Source organism: Physeter macrocephalus, chromosome 20, assembly GCF_002837175.3.
Source record: "Physeter macrocephalus isolate SW-GA chromosome 20, ASM283717v5, whole genome shotgun sequence".
NCBI lineage: Eukaryota > Metazoa > Chordata > Mammalia > Artiodactyla > Physeteridae > Physeter > Physeter macrocephalus.
Window position 1 is genome coordinate 121,048,006 of NC_041233.1, and position 25,862 is coordinate 121,073,867.

Consider the following 25,862-nt stretch of genomic DNA (forward strand, 5'->3'; position numbering starts at 1 on the left):
ACATTACTTAAAACAATTCAAATACCCCTATATCGTAGATTCAAAGAACTTTAAAGTCAATTTGCTTTCATGAAAATCACCTCACAACTGTCACAGATCGATAATCCCACAGATTTTTCATAATCTAATATTGGCTCACGGTGTATAAATTGGAAATTGTGGTTTAAAGAGGTCCCATTACATCTAAGAGAAATTATTTAAATTACCTACCACAAAACTGGAGCCCGGACTTTTCCCCAAAACAGGAATTCCAAAAAATGTAATAGATGGTTAATTAAAATTGACAGTTAGATGAGCTTAAAGTTATGCTTGAAAATCAGTTTATTTACTCGTAGAATTTCATGCCGATTTTAATTGGGTTTATCAAATGAGGACCAGAGGATTTTCATGTATGCTTTATATTATGTAATTTTGTGAGAAATGCTTTTTCTATAACCTTGGAATATAAATTATAAAGAAAAATTGATCCCTATACTAATAAAAATAATACCTTTAAGAAAAGATGAGTAAGAAAATTTGAACATGCTCTCTCTAATGTCGTGGATCAGGGAAAGTTTCATATACATGTATAAATTATATAGCTGTAAATTTTTTGAATGTCATGCTTTGGTGTATTCATTTTTCTGATTTAACGTGTTTCATATCTACATTGTTAAAGTAATTCCTTTAATGTTGACATGTCAAATTCCTCTTATTGTGTACGCGGGTCCAATTTTAAATTTTAGATTACAATTGCATTTGACTCTAGTTCGTGTTGTAGGTGACACTGACTAAGATGTGATAACCGGATTTTCTTAAGTGGAAGTGGCCCTCTCTGACTTCAGTTCTAGCAGATAGATTGCATTTAGCAGAGCAGTAGTCCAGTGAAATAGGAAAAAAAACATTTTTTTCCATTGGAATCACATACATGATTAAATTATTTTTGTATAACTCAAGAAACATACCTCTAAACTAAGGACAATAGCGAGCTTGTAACCTATAAATTCCAAAAATTAATTTCAGAAAAAATTCTCTAATGCATTGGGCACTTTAAAGGTTTATTTAAAGATTTAGGGTTGACTTATTGGAGGTTATATATACCATATAAGACTAGGGAATAAAAGGTGTAGTTTCAGGTTTTCTTATAATTCTTCTGGTATTTAAACACAATATACGTGATATCCACTTTTCTTTTCTCCCACAATGTATGTGTTTAAGTAGGTTGTGCATTTTCTTAAGCTGCACAGTTATTAGAGTTCCTTCCTGCAGTGTATTCAGGGTCTGCAGAGCAGACAACTGCTTCTGAGTTCAGTGCTTAAACATGAAATATGCTATAAAACAGCCCAAATTGAACATTTCTCTGTTTCTGGGGAACGTTAAATCAATCAACCGGAAATAATTAAAATTGGCCAACCATTCAGAATGATCACTTGAGTTCTGAAAGTTTTTGTGACCCTTTGTAAAACTGTCCATATGATTGTTACCAAGGAATCAATTGACTTTCTTCTCCCTGATGCTCAGTTCATTCTCCTGGACAGTTAGAAGCCTAAGGAAGCAAGTTAACGCCGTGCAGTTAATAGTGTACTGTATCCTTTAAGTGCATCTGCATGAAGGCTATTTTAGAACGGGAGTCAGAAACCTGGGTTCCTGAGCACACACCCCTGCCACTTTCTGACCTTGTGACCTTGCACAAGTCTAACTAACTTGTGCCTCAGTGTCTATCTGCAAAATGAAGGAGTTGCATCAGGTGATCTTTAAAATCACTCCCTCCTCTATGTCAATGATTTACAGCAAGACTCTACCACCACCAAAGAGTTGATTTAAGAGCACAGTTAGGTATTCGTAGATTCTGCGTTCTCATCATTTTAATAACTGAAATGAGTTAAGAATATGGAAAATCTGTTCAGAAACGAACCACCAAGATACCTTTATCAGGTATAAGCTTTGTCTCATGACTGCTCCTCCAAAGTGGTGAGGCTGAATTTTGTCCTAAAAATATCATAAGATGCTAAGACTTGCTGCGCAAAAAAATCCAGAGGAATCTTATGAATAGGTATTACAGAGCAAAACTCTCGGCTTTGCCCGTAAGTGATTACGTTACACCCTGAGAACAAAGGTTATTAAATTTCTACTCCACAGTTTGTTTCCTTTTCGTGGAGATAGCTTCAGTGTTAGATAGGGGACGTGTCTTTAGGTATCTGAGTGCCCTCCTGAAGTTGTGTGTGAAATGCCCCCTGAAGGGCCTCGAACTGGGCAGGTACTCAACAACCATCAGCTACTCGCCCCCCCCACCCAGCCTCACTTTATAGTTCACACTGTGATGACAAACAATGATCCCTATGATAAAGGTGACAATTAATAGGGCTTGAAAGACCTATTAAAATTCAAAATTTCCTCCCATTCACTTTTTCAGTTACTGTGTTTATGTTAGGGGAAAAAAGTGTTTATGTGCAATGGGACCATAAAAAGAAACTTTTTCTGGTCTTTTTGCCATGCTAATGCAAGTATTTAAATCTGATGAGAAAATGAATGGCTTATTTGAGGCAGAGGCACCTTTCAAACGTGCTGAATTAATTTCCTCTGATAATTTCGGAACAGAATCCCAGTGAAATTTTGCAGTTCAGATAGCCATACCAGTCATTATTTTCATCCTCATACGATGTAAATGAAAAAAGTGTTTGAACGCTAATCACGTTGTGGCTTCTTTGTATATTTCTCACAGCTAAATGATGTTATAATGCAGTCTGACTACACCAAACAATAACAAAAAATGCTTTTAAATTTAAATTTAAAATTTAGTATGTCGGAAGCTGAATTAGATATTCTAAATTATGTCCAATAGTAACAGTAAGAGGTCTGTGTACAGTGGCAACGTATTTAACTGTGATTCTTAGAATCCCAACGACTGATTTTTTTTCAATTTGATTGTATTAAGGGATTCATTATAAATAACCTTTCCTTAAATAGATGTCTGATGAAATTCCATTTAAGGAATCTATCAGAAAGTAGAATATTGATGATTCACATGTGTAGTGCTTTAGCATTAATGATTTATATTTATAGTGCTGTAGTGTACTTTTCACCATAAATACATAACTCAGGAATAAAATGAAACTGGGTAAGAGTCTATAGACGCTGAATGATTCTACTTTTAAGAAACTATTGTCTAACAAGTTTATTAAAACTGTGTTGGAAAGTGTTTGCAGTGTCTTCCAAATTCACTGAATTATCTCTGGCTACAAAATTTTACCCCACTATTACCAGTCACATTCCATTTTTTTTCCTATTTATTTATTTATTTATCTATTTAGTTGTGGCGCATGGGCTTAGTTGCTCCGCGGCATCTGGGATCTTCCTGGACCAGGGATCAAACCCGCGTCGCCTGCATCGGCAGGCGGATTCTTAACCACTGCGCCACCAGGGAAGTCCCCATATTTTTTTAAATTATTTTCAGATTCTCCGGTTACATTCTTCCAGCTACCCAATGTTCATGATTAATCTTGATAAAACAAAAATTAAGTTTAATGATGATTCACTTCATGATCATAATTGGGCCAGCCATCCCTTCAGAATTCCTCCATTGTTTAGTTTTTCAGACTTTTGATCAAAGATGTAAAGGCATCTTGTTATATGTTTTTGATCTAACCGTAACTAAGTAAAGATCCATGGCCTTCTCCATGGTGCTCGGGATGGTTACATCAGGGTCACAGAGAGGGGTGGAGTGGGGTAACGGGAACAGCCCGAGCTTCGGAGCAAAGCGCACTGGAGTTCACATACCGCCTGCACCGCTGACCAGATAGCTGACCCTGCTCAAGCTTCTCAGGCTTCAGTTTCCTTCATCTTTGAAGTGTAAACATTAATGCCTTCCTAGAAGTGTTGCTAGGAGGATTAAACATAATCCTGGCCCAGAGTAAGTATTCAGTAGCAGTGGTTACTACTTGAGTATTAAATAGGAGAAGATCTTAAGAGATCATCTAATTGTCTAACTAAAATAGAGCTGCTGGGTTTGGAATGGTACAGGTTTATGGTCGTGTCCCCAAACTGCCTAAGCTCACAGACTTACAAAAAATTGTTTTCATAATTTTATTGAAGTATACTTGATTGACAATGTTGTGTTCATTTCTGCTGTACAGCAAAGTTATACGTATATATTCTTTTCCATTATGGTTTATTACAGGATACTGAATATAGCTCTACAGCAGGACCTTGTTGTTGATCCATCCTGTATATAATAGTTTGCGTCTGCTGAGCCCAAACTCCCAATCTATCCCTCCCCCAACCCCCCTCCCCCTCTAGGCAACCACAAGTCTGTTCTGTAAACTCACAAACTTTTTATCAGTCAGAAGAATTAAATAAGTTTGGAAACCGTACTGCGCATCAAGGGAAGAAACGGTCTGTGATGTTTAAATACAACAGTGGTATTTGGTGTGCAGTGGGTAATCTCCATCACCCCTGTAAATGCAGTGCCTAGAAGACCTGTCAATCAGGAACTCTTTCCTGCCATTGTGTGTACTAGAGCAAAGGAGAAAAGTTCGGAAAGGAAAGAGAGGAGCAGCCACAACCGGACCATTTCCGACTACTAAACAGTTCTCCTTGTCCTCATATTCTCAGTACGACTTTGTGGAACTGCTGGATGGCAGCAGGTTGATTGCACGAGAGCAACGGAACCTGCTTGAGTCCGAGAGAGCTGGGCGACAGGCGAGGTCCGTCAGTCTCCACGAGGCCGGCTTTATCCAGTACCTGGATTCTGGCATCTGGCATCTGGCTTTTTATAATGATGGGAAAAGTGCAGAGCAGGTGTCCTTCAATACCATTGTGATAGGTAAGAACCGTCTTCAAAGCATCCCTTCCGGGCTTCCGGCCTCAACACTGTGTTGCATAGAAATTCAATTGTCTTCACCAATTTCAGTGATCCCTAGGATGTTAAAGCCTGGGGTAAAAGTGAGAAATATTTTTTAAATTGTTTGTTTATGACTGTGTGACAAACCATGAAGCACTGGAAGACAATATCATTTGGAAGTAGCTTGGAGGAGGACGGTGCATCGCCAAAACGCTTTAAAACGTCTGCATTTGAAATGTCAGTGCTTTGCTTTACTATTCGAATAATCCGGTATGAATGAATACTTTGGGGGGGGGTATGGAGCAAGCCATCCGTGCTTCCTTCAAGATGTAGCTAAAGCGATCGACGTGACGCAGTTTACCCTGCACGAGAGGCGGGCTGCACAGCAAGGCTCGCTGCTTTTTCTTTTCTCCAGAGTCCGTGGTGGAATGTCCCCGCAATTGCCATGGAAATGGAGAGTGTGTTTCTGGAACTTGCCATTGTTTTCCAGGATTTCTAGGTCCGGATTGTTCAAGAGGTATGCGAGTTAGAGTCTTTTCTTAAGCCAATATACATAAGCTGTAGAAACACGAGCAATTCAGAAAGCTCTCAAGACAGGAAAGGAAAGGGGGGAGAAATGGCGTATGGCTTGTTCCAACGATGTGCCTGTTCTTGGAGACTCTCGATGGGAAACGTGGCTGTTAATTCCTCTGTCGTGTTTTCTTTCACAGCAGCCTGTCCAGTGCTGTGTAGTGGCAACGGCCAGTACTCCAAGGGCCGCTGCCTCTGTTTCAGTGGCTGGAAGGGCACCGAGTGTGATGTACCAAATACGCAGTGTATCGACCCGCAGTGCGGGGGTCGTGGGATTTGTATCGTGGGCTCTTGTGCTTGCAACTCCGGATACAAAGGAGAGAACTGTGAAGAAGGTAAACATGTCACACCTTGCAGAGGTCTGTCGTTACAGCTTCGTAAAGAAACAGCTTATATGTCTAACCCTTAGTTTGGCAGATGAATCTTTCTATATGCCTCCTTCTGAAAGTAATTTTGATTTTGCATTGCTTCATGAACATTTTACCTAATAAAAAGAAAAATATACCGAGGAGTCCTTAGCTCTCTCTCAATTGTGTGAATAATTTTTTTTTTTTTACTCTGAGAAAGTACACAAACATTTCTGTCTCAGAACCAATGGTGAACCGTTGAATTCTTTTTTTTTTTTTGCAGTTTTTCACCTTGATGCCAGCTTCTAAATCTAGCATTTTGGCATCTCTAGAAAGACAGAATATTGAACATAGTATACTGGTGGAGAAAAATACATCATGGGTTTGTGCCATAACTGTATATAATGTTGATAGTCAAGATGCTATACTGTAAAGTGCAGCTGAACTGTTTTTTCAAAAAGCAGAAAAGCACCATTTCCGTTCTTCAGTCAAATGGATTTTATTGATCTCTACACACAAAGTGATGCAATTAAGTCTCTGGAATTAAATTTTCAGGCCATTGACCCTACAAGTGTAAAGTTTTATTGAGTCAAATTGCTAAATTAAATCTCGTCATCTAAAGCACATTAAAGTGAATTAAGAGAGATGGAGAGTGTGCAACTCATTTATTCCTCAAACATCTGAGGGTCCCATACAGCTGTCAGTATTCACTGGTTATGGATTAGGTCAGCTGATTCAGATTTTGTTATAGAGAAGCCAATACTTATTACTGTCTGATTAGGCAGAACGGAAAGCCATCGTCTGAAATCTCAAGAGCAGAAGTGTGTAATTCACGAGAATTACAAATCCTTGCAAGAGTCTCAGTTACCTAAATGGCATGATTCTTAATGCTTTATTGTATAAATTCTCTGCATTTTTCAGAAACAAGTTCTTGCAAATAAACGGTGGGTAAACACTTGAGTATCCAAAGTGTTCAGGTAAATTAGATTGGGGTGTCATTCTTTGTTCCATATGTACCTGTGTATATCTTCTGGATTTGACCGTAAATTTGTTCTCTTTGCTTTCCACTAGCTGATTGTCTCGACCCTGGATGTTCTAATCATGGTGTGTGTATCCATGGGGAATGTCACTGCAGCCCAGGATGGGGTGGTAACAATTGTGAAATACTCAAGACCATGTGTCCAGACCAGTGCTCCGGTCACGGAACATATCTTCAGGAGAGTGGCTCCTGCGCTTGTGACCCTAATTGGACTGGCCCAGACTGCTCAAATGGTGAGGCTCATACATGCCATACGATTGAGCGCTTAATATTGTTTAGCTAAAGGTTACGACATTTTAATTTTTAAAACACACTTATTATACTTAATGTAGATTTTATTAAAGTGAACATTTATAGAAATAAATATTAAAAGTAATGAAATTTGTTATCTTATAATATGGAAAGAAACAGGCTTGGTCAATGTGTCATTAAATTTCTCCTTGAGTATTAATGTAAAGAATAATCTTTCACTTGTGTAAAGCTCTCTTTCTTCTTAACTCTGAAGGCCTGTGTACAGCTTGGAGATTTAAGCACATTATCTCATAAACAGAGAAGCTTCAATTAAAAAATTATGTGACAACAGAAGACTTAATATTATCACAATAAAGAGTAAACATATATAGATAGTACGGTGTACATAATGGCTCAACACTGAGTTTTTAATTGTAACTGTATGAGTATAATAGAAATGACAGGTAGTAATTTTATTCAGTCAGTCACGTTTCTGAGCGCCAGCTCTGTGCGTGGCTTTGTGACAGACGCTCTAGGGGTAAAAGAGCATCAATCGTTCCTGCCCTGTGGAATACTGGCTTTCAAGTTTTTGACCATGACCTAAATAACCTGTGGTCTTAAATACATTTTTACATTGTGACCTCATATACATATATGTGCGTATACTCACATCACCGAAACAAAAGCTTTATAAAGTGATATACACTGACAGTTTCTCCCAAGTCTATTCGACTTTTTTTAATGCCGGTTGCAACCCTTAAATTAATTCCATGCCCCACTCGTTAGTCATACAGTTTGAAAAGATGCTGTTCTAGTCTAGAAGATTACAGTTGAATTGGGGAGATGAGATAAACACACATGACATACTTAGAAACCAGTGTGTCCCAGTACGATATTCTATTGAGTATTACACGGACTAATGTGCTAAATTCAGTCAATATTTAGATCCTGCCTTGATGCCTACTGCAAGTTTGCAAGGAGATTTTTAACATTTCTTGGCTCCTTTTAAAGATTGCAGTTAGTGTGGAGGTTGAGGGAATATTTTTTGCCTAGGGGAACAGTATTAGAGAGTACTTAAGAGCATGGATTCTGAAATCTGATGTTTGGGTTCATATTCAATCTGTACTACTTGATACCTGTAGACCCTAGGGAAATTACTGTATGCTTCAGTTTGCTCATCTATAAAATGGATTTAATCATCAGACATTCTTTCCAGAGATGCTGCTGCGGGAATTGCTTGAATTGATGCATGTGACGTAAATACTTATAGTACGATGCTTAGCCCATAATAAATTCTAAATACAGCTGCCACCACCTTTACTACCACTACCGCTGCTGCTGCCATTACCAAAGACACAACTGTGAGAATATCATTATATACAGGGGACAGTGACGACAAAGTGTTTGCAGGTGAAACTGAGTTGGGCCCAATCATGAGGGACACGGCCTTAGGAACGATGGTTTAGACAATGGAGAATTCACTAACAATAATGATGCCCCTGATATGGCGAGGACAGTGTTCCAGAACTATCCCATGGCTCAGACGTCAGGGAGAGCAGTGAGACCCGAGGGCTAGAAGCCACCGTGGAGAGCCTTCCCAGAAAGGCGAAGGGATGAGGGCACAGCCCCTTGGAGTTAGTGGAGATGACAAGGATCAACTGAGGGACGTTTCAAGGCAAAACAGACCGGCCTTGCTGAAAAAACAGAACACAAAATAGGGTGAGAAGAGCTGAACGTCTGAGGCAAGAGAGATTGGGGTTGATGTTCATGTCTCTGAAAGAGGCGAAAGTTGGGAAGAGGGGAGAATCACCGAGTCGGCAGAGCGCAGGCGCGGCACAGCGGGAGGCGAGTGAGAGGTAGAGGAGGCGACGGCTTCTGTTTGGACCAACTGAGCAAAAATAAATGAAAAAGCAGGAAAAGAAGAGGAGGAAGATTGAGGACAAGAGAAGGAGGAGGAGGAAAAGGAAAAGCGGAGGAGGATAAACAGAAAGTGGGGCGGGGGAGAAAAAGGACAGATTTTATGAGCAGTGTCAGGTAAACAGAAATATCGTGCAGAAGGCTTGGCTTCAGCGAAGGAATCTGTCTACTCTTAACCCTGACCACACCTGTTGCCCTCTGAACACCTGTTGTTTAACAGTAAGTGGTTAAGAAACGGGGATTCTGCAGCTGACCTGCCTGGGTTCAGATCTAGGACTGGCTATTTCCTAGCTGTGTGATGTTGGAGAAGTTATGTAACTTCTGTGCCTCAGTTTATCTGTAAAATGGGAATAATAATAGTGCTACCTCATATACACTTGTTGTAAGGAGTAAATGAGTTAGTATGTGAAAAGCACTTATAATAGGGCTTTACGCATAGTAAGTACTCCGTAAGTGTTAGCCATTAATAGAAGGAGTGGTGGTGGCACTGCTAATAGTTATGGAGGTCGAATTCCAAAGGCTAATTGTAGGTCATCATACTTAATTCCTCATCACTTCAGAGGCGCTTCCACATAAAAGTATTGATTGGATCTGGTTCCCCAAATGTGAAATTTATGAAATGAAAATGACATCATCTGTTAACCTAATGGCATAAACCTAAAGGAAATCTTGCTAGTAGCTAATTAACATGCTTATTTTAAGGGAGGAAAAAAAGACTCCTAGTTTTTACAAATCACTCTTTCTTGGCATTTTGAGGAACTAGGGTAACAGGTTTGCTGCCCTATGAGTCAATATCGGCATGACAGATTCATGGGCCGCTCTTCCCCTATTACACATTGAATCTCGGAAGCCCAAACTGAAGAAAGTCTTCTGTGGGCTCATTTGTGGTACTGACGGAAAACTTCTGCCGAGCCCATAAGTAGATATCCTAGTTAAGGGAAGCTGATGAGTTTTCTTCCTGCTCCCTCCCTCTCACGTTTCTTTTTCCTTCTTTCCTTTCTTCCCCTCTCTCGTCCCCTCTCCTCCCTTCCCCTTTTCTCTTTCGTCTGTCCCTCCTTTCCCTCTGCTTCCCTCATCTTGTGACCATACATTGTTGGAGGCAACCAGGGTTTACAATTGCTTATCACTGCTTCACAGAAATGCCAGTTGATTCAGATAGCTTGGAAAACCAGAGACTGTGGTTAGAAAATGCGAATGCTTGACTGTTAGAGCTGGCAAGGAGTATAGGATACACAAGTAAAAACCCAAATTGGGGCCTGCACTATAGAGGGCCTTGAGTGTCTCACTAAAGAGTTTTAGGAAATCAGGGCTTCCCTGGTGGCGCAGTGGTGGAGAGCCCGCCTGCCGATGCAGGGGACACGGGTTCGTGCCCCGGTCCGGGAAGATCCCACATGCCGCGGAGCGGCTGGGCCCGTGAGCCGTAGCCTCTGAGCCTGCGCTCTAGAGCCCGTGAGCCACAACTGCTGAGCCCGCGTGCCACAACTACTGAAGCCCATGCGCCTAGAGCCTGTGCTCCGCAGCAAGAAAAGCCACCGCGATGAGAAGCCCGCGCACCGCAACAAAGAGCAGCCCCTGCTCTCTGCAACTAGAGAAAGCCCGCACGCACCAACAAAGACCCAACGCGGCCAAAAATAAATAAGTAAATAAATAACACATTAACTCATTTTGTCCTCCACTTAAAAAATATAATTACAAGAGCAAAATAGGCATTTACCTCTTTCGAGTTTTTATTTACATTTCCAGCTTCTATATTAAAGATGTAAAAATCCGATTAAAGTTTATAGATATAATTACTTGTATACAGTTACTTGATTCAGGCCTCGTATGCCTCCATCAGTGAAACAGGCATAATAATACTAGCTATAAAATAATACTTGTTTGAAATATTGTCATTCTAGTTTGTTTCCCACAGTTATCCAAGTAGGCAAGGAATAATGAAATAGCCCCTTTTTCGTTTTGTATAAAGTTACTTAATACATTACCAGAATTATTTTATAAAGGATGGTTTGCAATTGATATTAAATAGCTCAAAAGTTAATTTGGTCTTCTTCATAAAATGGTATTGCTATAAATAGCAAAAAAAAAAAAGGATCTAAATGTTAATTGAAAGATTAAATTGGTTGCCAAAATTACTTATCACCGTTTTACATATTTAGACGGATTTTTTTCATACTGATGTAATTATTTTGCTAGCTGAAAATCTAATTTTACCTGCATACAAAATGACCACTTAGACATGATGAGTGAAGGTCTTCATCCTATTCATTTTTAAATCCCTAATGCAAAGTACACACTTAACACATGTTAAACTCTCAATATAGAGAGTTGAATAATGAACACAGTATGCTTCTTTGGGAGAAAGTAATTAAGCACAGAAAAAAACTTCATTAAACTTTGCTATTAGCTGCCAAAAGACAGAAAACTTACTTAGAATTAGTAGTAAAGATCTCAAATACGCATATAGTCATCCTGTGAAAACATCTGGGTTCACGTGCCTCCAGTGTGTCTGCACATTCTCATTGAAAGTTTACAAAAACACCGATGTTAATTTCCATTTGTGACTTAAAAGTTTACTTGCAGTAGAATTTGGAATTTCTAACCTATTGAATCCTAAAGCAAAACACTTTACCAGCTGCCTCTTTTGTTGTTGTGGAAATGACCTTCAGAGATCTAAATTCAATAGGAGAGTAGATTTTACACCTGAAGAAACATTTGGTTAAGCTGCTGAAAGAGAAGAAATGAATTATTTCCATCAGAAGGTTTATAGGTTTGAAAGCAACAGAGGTTTCCTCTCTCTTCAGCAGCAGTTTGTCCATTAATTAGCCCTTCAATTCCACTTCAATTAAATTAACTCTAATTAATAAGTTCATTACAAAGATTGACGCACCTTGCTCAAAGCGAGTGTGCTAAACGCTGCTAAACACCTTCACCCTAATGAAAAATTGATTCGATTGAATAAAAAAGGCAACGTCAGAAAGAAACCTTGCTCTTCTGGAGCTGAGGTGACGTTCTGTTCCTCTGAAGTTAATCAAACCATCTTGGATCTTTTAATCAAAAATTTAATTCAAAGGAGATAGAAAATGTGGCATGAAAAAAACCACATACCACTCTCCTCCAGTTCATAGTCCTGGCTCTTGTTTATAAGAAATGTTACAACTCTCGCTGAGCCTGGATGTGGTGTCTAAAAGTCTGCAGCCCTGTGAATTCCAGTGTCTGAGAGATATTTGGTCAATGAATGGGGAACATGTGACCATGTGACTACATAAACAGTGACTATTTCTTAATTTTAAAATTCAGCTGTAGTCGTTTTCTTTGTCAGAAACGATCTCAGGTTTTTACTGTTGAAAGAAAACCAAAACTAAACAGTAGTCTTCCAATCTTAAGAAAAAAGTTCATTTTATTTAACTTTATATGTGAAGAGTGAAAAATAAAATACCCCTCAACGTTCTGTCTGTCTCTCTCAATTGGTCCTAGTCAAATAAAGCTTCTAAGAAAGTTTTTTAAGAAAAAAATTATTTCAGACGCCTGAATTCTATTTGAACAACCTAACCTGTTGTTACCGTTCTTAAAGTCCTTTGGTCACTTGTGCCCTTTTCAGTAATTCTAGTAATTGAAAATCCTTGCTTTGCAAATGCCAGAGCCGGCAGTTCTATATATTATTAAACCGGTTTTCTACTATTGTTTTGCTTAGCAACTTTTATCTGTCAACAGTACAAATATACTTAAAAGGAAAAACAACAGCTTCTTTTATTGAACCAGCACGTCTCTGTGTCAGGAGCAAGCTAACGTGCATACTAAAGTAGATTCTTTTTTTTTTTTTTTTTTTACCTTTTTTTAAAATAAAAGATTCTTTTCAGTGGAAGTTTCTGAATATTTTTAAAATTTAAACCATAGATTAAAAATAACCCCTTTTCAGTTTTTGCTCTATGGGTGAAACCTAACTCCTGTTAGATACTTGACATACACAGACACTGAACTATTTCGTAAATTTTATATCAGTTTGATGTATGTGTGCCTGTGTTCCTGGCTGTCGAAAGATACTCTTGGAAACAGGTATGTGCGCGTACATAGTTTCCTCTCCTTATGAATCATTTGTTCTGTTAGTAGCGTGTGTAAGCACATATATAATACAGAAAATTGTTTATAACGTAACTATCATGTGCATTTTACGCCCAATCGTGACAGCATATAAAATGGAACAAAGAAAGCAAACTACGTCTATCGCTCCTAGCCCTCGATGCTGCCATCTACTTAGGTAAAAGCTTTCGTATGTTTGCTCAGCGACTTTGTTCTTCACCTTGTTCACGCGTGAGTTTGAGACGAAGCGCCTCTCCCTCGCTCCCCGTCTCACTCGCCGCGGCTCTCCTCTCCTGCCCGGCTTCCTCTCTTTCTCCCCCCAGAGATCTGTTCCGCGGACTGCGGCTCGCACGGCGTCTGCATGGGGGGCGCCTGCCGCTGTGAAGAAGGCTGGACGGGCCCAGCGTGCAGTCAGAGAGCCTGCCACCCGCGCTGCGCCGAGCACGGCACCTGCAGGGACGGCAAGTGTGAATGCAGCCAGGGCTGGAACGGCGAGCACTGCACCATCGGTAGGCCGGCCGCGCCCCGCCCCGCCCCCCCGCGTGCGCCCCGCCCCCTCCGCGTGCGCCCCGCCCCGCCCCTCCGCGTGCGCCCTGTGAGCTCCCCCGGGGCTGCTTCTCACCTCGGGAAAGCTCTCCCCCCCTCCCCCGCCGTTAGCTTTTCCTCTCCTGTCTTCAGAAGGAGTGACCGCTAAAGAAGGGTCTCAGGTCCCAGGGGCAGCCCAGTTCTTCTTAGAACCGCTGTCTCCAGTATCAAGTGTAAGAACGTTCTGTGCGTGGTGCTGGGGGACGGCCGCCGAGACTGACTCGCATAAGGCCGATTTCGTCTCTTACGGATCAGCTCTCCTTGCATATGCCTGTGCCGTGTTCCATACTGCCACCGTGTAACGGCAGTGTTTTTTACTTTAAAGAAGAGATTCCCAGTATGTAGCCTTTGGGGCTCCTGTAGATTCCAGAATCACACATCTTAGCACCTGTCCATCTGTTTGAGTCTCTGAAAGGAGGTTGGAGTGTTTATGACTTTATCCTGTAGCACCATGAGGAAGAAAGTAGAATAAAATACACCAATCTAGTTTTTCCTCAACAGATTTATATGCTTAACACTTCACGATGATGTTCTAGCACATCTGTTGGTTAAATAAGACAATCATATAGGTGTTTAAGATCAAAATCTTAGTATATAAATGGTATTTAGCCTGGATACAAAAGCACCCAGAACATACATACTAGTTCCATATTTTCAAGGTCTTCAGTGCCTTTGCTTTCACCGTTTGAGTCACTGAAATGAAAACGTCTATTTAAAGAAAATACAACAGAAGTAATACAGTGCTACCTCACTTCATTGAAAATGTACAATATTAATTAGAAATGGCACAGTCCTACAAAAATCTCATAATTTGAGGAATGGTGTTTTTCCACATTTATGTCTGTAGGGTAAAATTTGATAAAGCTCTTGGTGGAGTCTTGATATCGTAAAGGATTTCTTCTAACGATGCATCTCTACGTTTACGTACTTCACTTTTTTTAAAAAAAACGCATTGGTTAGCCAAGATATTTTTTCACAGGAAAATTGAAATCACTTACATTTTATAAGCTGTCACAAATGGTATATGCAGAATTTCCAGGAAGGCTCTTTTCAAATCATCTGTTTCAGGGGTCCCACTATCACACACACACCCCGACGTCTGGTGATCGCTGGAAGGGCCCTCTCGGCACAGTTGTGGTCAGGGCTATAGACGTTTCCAGAAGGGGAAAGACTCATCAGGTGGTGTCTGCAGGAATCCACGTCCAGGTTTTCCAGCCTCCTTCTCTCCCACCAGGAGAGGTCACAAGAACCATGCCCCTTTCTCCCCAGGGAAATGCAGCAACATATGTGCAGTGTTTCCGCCCGTTTGAGGTTGAGAGTTAAAATGTTTTTATTGGGGCTGCTCAACGAGGTAGCCTCTGTCAGCCACAGCCATCAACATTCCAGACTCTCCAAAGAAGAGCAGATGTTTAGTGCTGCAGGTGCGCAAAATAACCTCATCAGTGTAGGGAACATCCACCTTTCCAGATGCCGGCCAAGGGCCAGCCCTGCAGACGTCTGAAGATCAGGCCTTTATGTTAACTCTTACCTGTGAAACATACCTACGGTGTCACCTGTTGAAGGTGAGCTACTGCCAACAACTGGGGAGCCTGTAGTCCTACTGGGGTAAACAGCAGACGAGCGCCCGCAAGGCACTTGCGGAGTGTGCTCATCCCCTGCATCTGACCCGGATGTGGCGCTCCCCTCCCCTCCTCGTTGAGGGAGGCTCTGCAGGGCAGTGACTGCGTGTTGTTCACGTGGGCTGCACTTGGGAGCTGCTACAGTAAGGCAGAAAACGGTGGGCAGTCACGATTTGCGTATTTTCTGCGGACACGCAGAGGGCAATGTAATATCCCTGTGACCAAACAGCATCCTGCTGCAGTCCCGGAGTGCACGCACACGAGAGGCAGGGCAGGAACAACATGCCTCTAAACATACACCATCGTAGTTCATGACCCCAGCACCCCCATCCTAAGTGAACTGATTCTGGCTAGAGGGAAAATGTTATATACTTGACTATTTGTAGCCTGGGAAGTACAACCCACACTTGTATATATAGCTTGGAAGACGAGGAGGTGTACTCTAAAGTTATCTGCGAGCAGACTTAACTTGCCAACCGGCAGTCACCAGACACATCATTCTCTGGGTGTCCTCATTGACCTTGGTAATATTACATGGTTCGTTCCCCATGGAGGAGCTGTTCTTGAACAACTTTCCAGTTGTCTGGGAGCAAACGGGATTTTTGTTTGTAGCAGGTCCTTTTATTATAATTTAACGTGTCTTGCTGTGGTTGTTAATAATTCCGTTTTCTATTGTTTCATTTTATTTTGTTGCTTTTATACTCTTTATGAGTCACAGCGTGGAAGTAAAGGACCTGTGTCATTTAAAAATAAATCTTTGAAGTGAACCGTTTAAAAGATGTGGAGAACCTTTAAATCATTGTTTGCTCTTTTGTACTCCCAGAAGTAGTTATTCCAAGTTCTTGCATGCAAAGATCCAGTTGCCTTTCCCTGTCTACTTGCTACCTGCGTGTATGTCCACGGTGAAATCTCAGGGGTCCTTTAAAAGGAGGCCTTTGTGAGCCACTGATTAAACAGCCCAGGAAACTACAGTATGTTTTCTCATTCAGGAGAGTTACTGTTCTGTGCATTTCCTCTCAATTTCAACAGTTAGGCATCTGGCTGAAAGGAGCTTTCACTTTATGAAAGAATGCTCATAAATCAGCAAGATTTTTTTGCCTTTCTCCATATTATGTGCCATCTCATTGAATGCAAACAGGGAGGTTAATTGAAAGAGAGATGGAGGAGAAATTAAACAGTTAGAAGCAAACAAAAGTTTCCAATAGAAAGCAGAGAATATTCTTCATTAGTCATGTTACTGTCTTCATAAAGTTTTCATGCTTTCATAAAACCATAGGCATTTTGAGAGTAAAATAGGTTACGAGTTTAGAGCATTCACTGGGCACCCAACTACCTGAAGGGATTCCATCCTGATATTTTTATTAGCGTGTTTGTACTTTCCTCTCCTTAAGAATCAGGTATTCAGCGAATTCGGCATATCCGTCCTCAGGTTTGTTGTCCCAAGTCCTTCTTTTTTCTTGAGTTAGACTTTGACTAGTGACGTACGCAGATAAAGAAATGAACCAAAGGGAAATCCACTTGTAGCAGTACTATGATTAAAATGAATATTTCTCCTTTCCTCCCCAAAAACCCACTTACGATTGTTGGACCTTTTCATTAATAAAGAGAAGTTACATGATTGAACCACACCAAATAAGCACCAGCCATGATAACTGACATGGTTTAACGCTAATAGCGCTGGTATAGATGCTAGCATGATGTCGCCCTTTGTAAGCGAACACTCCGCGATTGGCCAAATGACTATCATACTCACACTCCTGTCTTTGTTTTTCATAAGATCGGAAAGACAGAAGAACATTTAGAGGATCCAGAAGCTAGTTTAAAAATATTAAATATAAGTACGTGGTTTCTAAATAATAGTTGACATAATTAGAATGTTGTTGTGGCATTTCTGTATGGAAAAGCTTAAACAGTTCTGTACTGTGAGAGCTGTGGTGGTTCAAGGTCCGATCTCTGAACTGGGAGATATTGGCCTAATTCTGTAAGCTCACCATTTGTAATGTATTTAACTGGAACCGGAATCTGTAAACACGCAAGGCAACTCAGTTGGTTTGGCTCTCTCTTTTCTTCTTGCTTAGGAAGAGAGGGGCCAGTTATCTGATTGGCCTGTGGTTGGCATTAATGGGGCACAGAAGCAACGTAAGTATCACGCCGGCCTCTACTGAGCACATGTTTGGAGGCAGAATCTGTAAAAGTGCAACGCTAACTCAATATCCTGGGCAATGATAAATCCTGAGTACCAAATTTTGAGTATTATTAACCTGTACCTTCTCCAGGAAATATGCTTTTTAGCAATTGCTGGAGAAAAGTTGCCCCTACAAGCATCTATTTGTATTGGAGAGCAGGGGAGGCTGTAGATGAGACTGTGACCCCAGGGGTGGGGAAGAGGGAGATTGACTAACAGCTGCTTGTTATCTGTGTGGAGCGTTGTTACGAAGGTGAGGAAGGCTCAGATCTCTGTCTGTGGATGGCGAATCCTCTTCTGGAGGCTGGTCAGCATTTCCCATTTCCCCACAGACACAAATGGAGAAAATGGGCTTCAGTTGTTTAAAAGTTGGTTGGACGTAATGAAGAACCTTAGGTTGGAAACATATTTAAATCCTGGAATGAGATCCCGAAGAAATTTTCGAATCTCCATTCCAATAAGTATTAGCAATATCATAATTATTTAGGTGTGAAACGTTGGGAGTCGTTTTTTGTTTTGTTTTTTTCCCTTTTTGTTGGTTAGAGGAATGTTTTTAGGAGAGGGGTGTGTTTTAACTTCTTTGCGTCCTCTTGAGCAGTGTCCTAATCCGATGACCCCTTGAGGACTCTTGATATTTGAGAATGTATTGATAATTTCTGCTTAATTGAAAAATTACTAGATTTAAGCATGGGGTTCCCTTTTTATTCTCAATTTCATTTAACTTCCATTTTTATTTTTCCTGTGGCATTTGTGTGCCTCGGTTACATTTCATTTAATTTATGCATTTTTTTATCCATTAAGCAACTATTGATCATCTCACCTGTCATAATTGAATACTACTTCTTCATGAAAGTCAATGTAACATAATAAGAAAAAGCATGGGCTTCGAAAGTTTAAAAAAGATATGTTTCCCAACCAGTTCTATGATTTGTTCACTTAGAATGTCTATCTTAACTGTTCTTAGTCTCAGTTGTTGTTTTTTTTCTCCAATGTAAAATGGCTATAATCATACCTATCATATGAGATTTTGAAGCAGAGTATCTCATGTTTAAGAGCTTTTGGAATTTGAATCTTTGCTACATCATTTACTTGGTGTGTGACCGTGTGCAAATCATTTAACCTCTCTGAGTATGTTTTCTCAGAGATAAATATTATGTACGTCAGAGTTGTCAGGATCAAATGAAATGCTAGAATGTAAATCACTTATTAAAGTGCCTAGCACTGTTCACTAGAGTTTTTATTTTGTTGTTGAGTGTAAGTGAGTCAAACTGTAACCCAGACAACGTTTTGGGTGCTGAAATCTTTTTTTTTTTTTTTTTTAAGGTAAAACAAAATGGCTATCCAGCGAATTTGCTTTAAGGAGTTAATGTAATTTCCATTTCATTGTTATAAAGTGTGACCTAATCTCCCACTGACTATGGCTTAACAAGAGGTTAATATGTTTGGGATGGCGGTTTTAAAATCACGGTGGTGAAAGACAGGTGGAGTCTATTGTGATGTTCTTCTAGTTATGTCTCACACACAGAGCCGTTGATTGAGCTACATTGATTTTCCTATACTTTCAGGCAATTCAAATGGAAATTTGGCCTAGGGGAAACCCTTATTCCTTTTAAGCTACAAAAGACTGGCTGTTTGTTTTTATTCTAATTCTTTAGCACATTGGGAAACAAGATCATTAATAATCACGGAGACATGCTTTGTTTGTTCAGACAAAAGTTCCACGTATAGTACTCAGCACACCTCTAATAAAAACCACCACGGTTGCTCTGGGCTTAGGGGTGCTGGAGATGAGAAATTGAAAATGAAATACACACAGCTGGGGAAGTCATCAGTTAAACAGTATGGGCGTAAAAAAGAGATCAGAATTGTACCAGTGTGGATATGGCTTAGACTTGGTATTCTAATTCTTATCTCAGGATAATGGTGAAAGAATAGTATTTTAGTGGTTAAATTAAAAAATAAGTGACATTTTTGAAAAAAAAAAGACCTCTCTGATAATATACTTCAGAGATTACAAGATCGATACTCGTTGTGACTTTTGTAATGCTCTCAAATTGGGAATCATATTCATGATAATGTGGAATATGGAAATTCTAAGACTATCTTCTTCCATTTTAAACTTTATGATTCCCCCCTTAACAAGTGCTTATAGGGTACCACATTACACCCACAAATGATAGCTATAGGAGGCATTTGGCTTCACACCTGTCAGCGTCGTGTATTAACAGTAGCTAAGAACGGGGTCTCTAGTGCCACCTGTCTGGGTCGCTGATAGCGCCGTTGACATATTACTGTGAAACTGGTGAAGCTTAAGCATCAGGGCCCCTCACTTGCGCAGGCCCCTTCTAGGATCTTACAAGGGGACCATGGATTTATGTGGTCATATGTTGCAAATCATTGAAGACCTTGGTCTCTCTCCACTCCCAACTTCTCTCCCTCACGCTTTTCCTTGTGTAGGCTGGCATTGGAGTGGCTGTAGGCTCTTTGAGGATTCAGCTAAGGAGAACTTCACCTGGGGATGCGTTGACTTTCCATTTAATTGGATGTATTTGTGAGGTGTGAAATCATGGCCGTCTGTGATGGTTGAGTGCTAGCCATACGGGGGTATTCCTACCACCCGCTGCCTCACCTAGTGAACATCCAAGTACAGGGTCAGAGATGATAGGGAAATACGAATTTGTCCTATGGAGCCCCGCACCAGAGGAAAATAAGTAGTGGAGCGGAAATAAGGTTTGAAACGTGTGGAAACTGAAGCCCGTCTCTGGAAAATTCTTCCTGTCGTCAGATATGTTGTAAAATGCCCAATCCGAATGGGAGTTTTCTCTCATCAGCAATATATTTGATGATGGAACTTATACAGTTATAAACGTGCCCTAATTTTCTCTTTTGATGATTATTTCTTTTTTGAGGGACTTATCAGAATTCTTGTATCTTTAAGGCATGAACCTATAGCAGTACTGCAACACTGAGTTCATCAGTGTGTGAAGTCACATGCATGATGCATCCCATATGCCACAGAATCATATGAACATGCCAGGAAGAGATTCAGGGCTTATGTGACATGAAATACTGATATTGATGAAGACGTTATCAAACTCATAATATTCTAGGATGCCATCACAACAGAGTGGCTGATGAATGTCACCAGTTCACAGAGCATTTAAGCCTAGTTTATTACACCATAAAGTCTTCCCAAATTCGGCAGTAATGCCCCAGATTTGCATAACATTACTAATAACAAATTTTGAAGCCAAATGAAACTTTCTAAATTATCAATAATGAAAACCATATTAAACAATCACATTGAAAAAAGACTGAATTATCTATTCTCTCTATAAAAAATATTATAAAACCATTCTTATAAGGAGGCAAAGTAAATGTGGCCCAAAAATTATAGAAAAAAAGTGTTTATTAGAGACATGTCAGGCACTTAATAATAAAAAATGTTCTGCAATTTTTTTATGATGTTTGTGGTGTCAGCTTAAAAACTATAATTTATTGTGATTTCTTGTCTCATTCTAAATAATGACTCAATTTGTACCTAATTTCATATTTATAATTTGGGATTCTTTTTCTTAAAGAGAGCCCCCCAATTTGTATAATTTCAGACCCCACAGAACCTGGATCTGCCTGTGTTCCAAACTATTACTTGACAGCTGTGTGATTTGGGGAAAATCACTTAAACTCTCAGTGCCTCGGTTTGCCCATCTCCAAAGTGGGAATGAAAATAGAAGGGCACTTGGAACGCTCTCTGGCACAAAGCAGACACCATAGGGCTGCTACTTATTGTTACTGTTGCTGGAGCATTTGGACTGAAATTAATAAAAATGTTTACTGTGGCTGGTTCTTCCCTACTGAGTCTTATCCTAATGCAGCGGAATTAGCCAGCAGGAAAACAAGAGTGCATGCTGGTTCCAAGAACAGCTTCTCCCCTCCACTTCCCGACACACTAAGTCCACACTAATGTGGACAGAGATGCCTCGTGATCTGTCATACAGAGTGGAAGGTGGGTCATCAGAACGCAGTAGGCATAGAGTTTAGCGGGAGGAAATTCCCCTTAGCTGACTTGGTTGGCTGTGAAAATCCAGACAGGCTAAATATCCTCCCATGAAGTGTGCAAAAAAGGAGAACTTCTTAAGATCCTTCCTGCTCTGCAGTCCCAGTGACTAAGTAATTTCATGTGACCGAGAGGCTAGCAATTCCTAAGAGAACTGTGGAAGACCCCCTTCAGAGCTCACTGAGAATCACCGACGTCCTGAAAACCAGGCTGATTTTTAGATGTCGATTTCTTCCTTTGAGATTACATTTGCATCCAGCTGGGGCCTCTCAATATTATTTTTTTCCTTTGAGTCTGATTTATTCAGTTAACAGTTTTATATACAGTGCTTTCTCCTCTGTAATCCCCTCAGAATTGGTATTTTTTTTTAACGAGGTCGCTTAATCTCCTCCCTTCTGAAAATGCAAAACTAGTTTCTCTGGCCTTTCTGAATAATGGAGGCCCCATTTTGTTAGGTTGTCAGCCCTCTCTCTACAGGGTTTCAGGATTTTTTAAACTATCACAGATAGTGTTTATTTCACTAGTCAACGTCACCATGTTCCAGTTAGTTTCATTTTTATGAAGAAGTGTTTGGATAATGAGAGGCATGTTGGGACTTCCCTGGTGGCGCAGTGGTTACGAATCCACCTGCCGATGCAGGGGACACGGGTTCGAGCCCTGGTCTGGGAACATCCCACATGCCGCGGAGCAGCCAAGCCCGTGTGCCACAACTACTGAGCGTGCGCTCAGGAAGCGCTTGTGTTAGTTTGTTTTTCTTTACATGAACCAATTTCGGCATCAAAGGACATGAAGCCGGTGGGTTCCATTAGCTGCAGCCCAGCGTTGCCAACAATGGCAGGTCTGCACTTAAAGCTAAAGTAGTCATTTCGTTCAGTGTTCAGTAACCTTTGAGAGAGAGAGGAGTCAACCAACAAAAAACAAATCCACCGGCCCAAATTTGAAACTTTAGTAAGTTTGACTGTTTCCATCATATATTAAGCCATAATACAGTATGTCCAAGTTCTTTAGTTTTTTTATCAACTATTTATTTATTTTTGGCTGCGTTGGGTCTTCATTGTGGTGCGCGGGCTTCTCATTGCGGTGGCTTGTTGTGGAGCACAGGCTCGAGGTGCACAGGCTTCAGTAGTTGTGACACGTGGGCTCAGTAGTTGTTGTCCACAGGCTCTAGAGCGCAGACTCAGTAGTTGTGGCGCACGGGCTTAGTTGCTCCGCGGCATGTGGGATCTTCCCGGACCAGGGATCGAACCCGTGTCCCCTGCATTGGCAGGCAGACTCCCAACCACTGCGCCACCAGGGAAGTCCCTGTCCAAGTTTTTGAATCACTCTGAATCTCTACTAACTTTGACAGTCCATATCCTCTAAAGCTTCAGAGTGGTTACTAGTTTTGACTCGTCTTTCTGGGAAGTGCCTTGCAACCTTAACTTTGCAGCACCCCGTCCTCCCTTAATTTGTGTCTGCACAAGTCCCATCGTGTCCCAAGAGCCTCATTAGAATTACATTCTCAAATCAAACAAATCCTGGGGAAAGTTGGCATTAGAATCTTCACGTAACTTTCGCACCTTGTTTGCTGTGTGACCGTCAGTAAAATCCATAGTCCCCTGAGCTGTCCTGATAAATGTTCTTTCATCGTGTTGATGATTTATTTTCCTAGGCGTCAGTTTCTTTACCCCTAAGAATGGGAGTAAATGTACCTAAACACCTTCAGCTGTTGACATCAGGTGTTTGAGTGCCACTGTTGTCTGTCTGGTTCTTCATGCTGTGATTTATCCTTACTAAAAAGAGAGGCAGCAGCCTGAAGCTGAGACTCTGTTCTCACATGGCAGGAGTGCTACTGAGAGGTAAATTTCTGTGACAGTTGCATTGTTTTGGGAAATGTTACATGTGTTCTATACTTTAGAAAAGGGACATTTTTTAAGGACTTCTAAAAGTCACTTCTGCATGTAGGTAATTGTTTTGTGGGTATGTGTGGATTTAACCTAGATCTTTCCATTTAGGTGATTTACACATAGCCTGTGAGGATGAGAGTTTTGAGGTCTTTAGAAGAAATATGCTTGACATACTTCAGGGTCATGTGATAAAGGATTCTATCCTGTGGTGGTTATTTGTGCACAAATTTTCCCTCCAGTCTGCTTCCTGTGGTGTAACTTGGGTCCCAAGAGCTACTATAAATTAACCTTATTCCTACTCAGCTGACGGTGAGGCCTACTGGCTTTAGAGGCAATGTGTTCAGGGAAAAAAAAAAAAAAAAATGGAGGGTTAAATCTACTGTCATTGTTCTCTAATGGGAGCAGTATAAGAAAATATTGATTATTTGTATTGTTTTATGATCATTTAGGTGTCATTGAAATATACCTGATTTCTTTAGGCTTGATAAATCTGATTCCTTCCTTTCTTACTATGTTGTGTTTATTTCCCACCATGAATTTAGAGGTTTTCTAGCTAGTTTTTTTAAGTCTCTCAAAATAAGTTACTATGTAAGTGCTCTGTGTCTTAGGGAAACAATTTATCAATTATAATTATTATCCAAAAGAAATTTTTGAATCTGTTCCTTTGAATTAAAATGTTATATGCCATAGTTTAAAAAGTTTATGAAGAGATAGGATATCAGAATAAAAGCCAGTTATGTGTCAAATTTATATCGTATTGTTTTATTAAAAGCCTGCCATGGTGTTCCTTTACTAATATACTAGAGTATCTTTTTCAGTTTGGAACACCTCATTGATTTGCATCTTTTAAAAATCATCTAAGACCTTAATTTCCACCAAATCTAGTACAGAGGAGGTTTGAAAGCTCAGTTGACTGGGTATATTGTATCATTTAACCAGAAATAAAGGTGAAAGATGCTCCTTTTAAGTCTTGCCGAGTTCATCAGAAGCCTTTTATTGAGAAGTTTAGGTCCAAGGCGTTTGGGAGTGAAACCAGTGCAAAATAATGTTTTCAGCTATTTCACAGTATTAGGAAGAGAAGGTTCATGACTAGGGCCAGATTATAAATATGTCCCATTCTTCCCCAAACTCAAGCCAGGTAACCATAGACTACCAGCCAGCTAGTGAAGTGTTCATGTAGACTTTATCTGCAGAGATCCGTATTACCCTAATGGAGTAAATCAAAAATCAGAACTTTGCATTTAGCTTCACGTAAGCGCGGAAGAATTAAGCCTACAATTTTAAGGAATGTGATTATGCCTTCCCGCAATGGTACCTTAGTATTCTTCAGTGGCAGAATTTCTCTCTGTCATTTCCTGAAAGTGACAAGTTGAAAATAGCCTCTTTTCATCTTAAACCATTCCTTTTCCACCTACCTGTTTTTAAAATACAAGTTACGGTGTTAGTCCGTACAAAAGCCATGGCCTTTCTCTCCCTTTTCATATTTAACATATTATTTTCACAGATTACGGTGTGACTAGAGCCGATTTTTTTCTGTTACTCTTCTCCATGATGGGTTCATTGACCCTCTCTTCTTTGAGTGCCTCTTTAGTGAAGCTGGAAAACATCTGCCTCTAATACGGCTATTATTTCTGGGGTTTAACAGACATGTGCTTTGGATAAATTAAGGAGCAGTTAAAGGAGGCCCATGAATATGAAAACTTTGCCAGCTGCCTTTCCATTAAACCCCGTTGGTTGAATGAAATTAGTAAATAATTATGTTGGTGGGGAATCTGGTAGATCCAAATGGAATATAATGTCTTCCTTTTAACAACAGAGCTTAGTTTTTTTCCTGTACACCAAATTAGTTTTTAGGGTAATCTCCATTGCAAATGGACTGATTTGCATTAAAACTATGCCTCCTTGTTCTGATTTGTCAACACCTCTTTTTTAAAAAAGTCTTTAACATTAAGCATGGGTGGGTAAGACCATCTGTTTCTGGAGCTTGCCCGCAGCTCCATCACTTAACACATGAGGCAGGTTACAGCTGTTTAATTGTTATGGTGCTGAATGATTATCATTCTATCCAGAATTAACATTTATGTATGTGTGCACAGAAAGCGCGTGGTTAAGCATAAGGGGTCTAATTGTGAATTAATGGTGTTAGGTATTCATCAGTTAGACCCGACAAGAACAGTGAAGTGTAAAATAATGCTTTTCACGGACACTTCCACTCTTGGCTTTTAAGATGAGTCCCCAGCAGTGATTATTATGCGTGTGAGAAATCCACTCCCAATACATTGGTGTATGCAGAGGGAAAAGATCACCATATAACTGTCATAAAAAGCAAAGAGAAAACATCTATGTGGTTACTGCACATACCCTAACTCTTTCCTGCCCCCAAAAGCATTATTCTCCGATCTGTGACCAGTGTAGATGCAAGCCCCATAGCAAAAGCCTAGATGGGCGATTATGGTTGCACGTACCAGCAAGGCACCCACAAGCTGCTGGGAACATTTTTCTCAGCCAGGTGAGGGTGGGCTTCCTCCTG

General features: G+C 40.4%; 1 protein-coding gene across 8 annotated transcripts in view; it reads left to right on the forward strand.

Annotated features, from left to right (window-relative positions):
- Positions 1-25,862, forward strand: part of TENM3 (teneurin transmembrane protein 3) — a 450,345-nt gene that overhangs the window by 333,319 nt on the left and 91,164 nt on the right. For all 8 annotated transcript variants that reach the window (XM_055081142.1, XM_028481606.1, XM_055081143.1 and 5 more), the window contains 5 exons: positions 4,591-4,801; positions 5,235-5,336; positions 5,530-5,724; positions 6,808-7,008; positions 13,324-13,509. In XM_055081142.1, the coding sequence (XP_054937117.1) occupies positions 4,591-4,801; positions 5,235-5,336; positions 5,530-5,724; positions 6,808-7,008; positions 13,324-13,509 (895 nt within the window). The remainder of the gene's footprint in view (positions 1-4,590; positions 4,802-5,234; positions 5,337-5,529; positions 5,725-6,807; positions 7,009-13,323; positions 13,510-25,862) is intronic.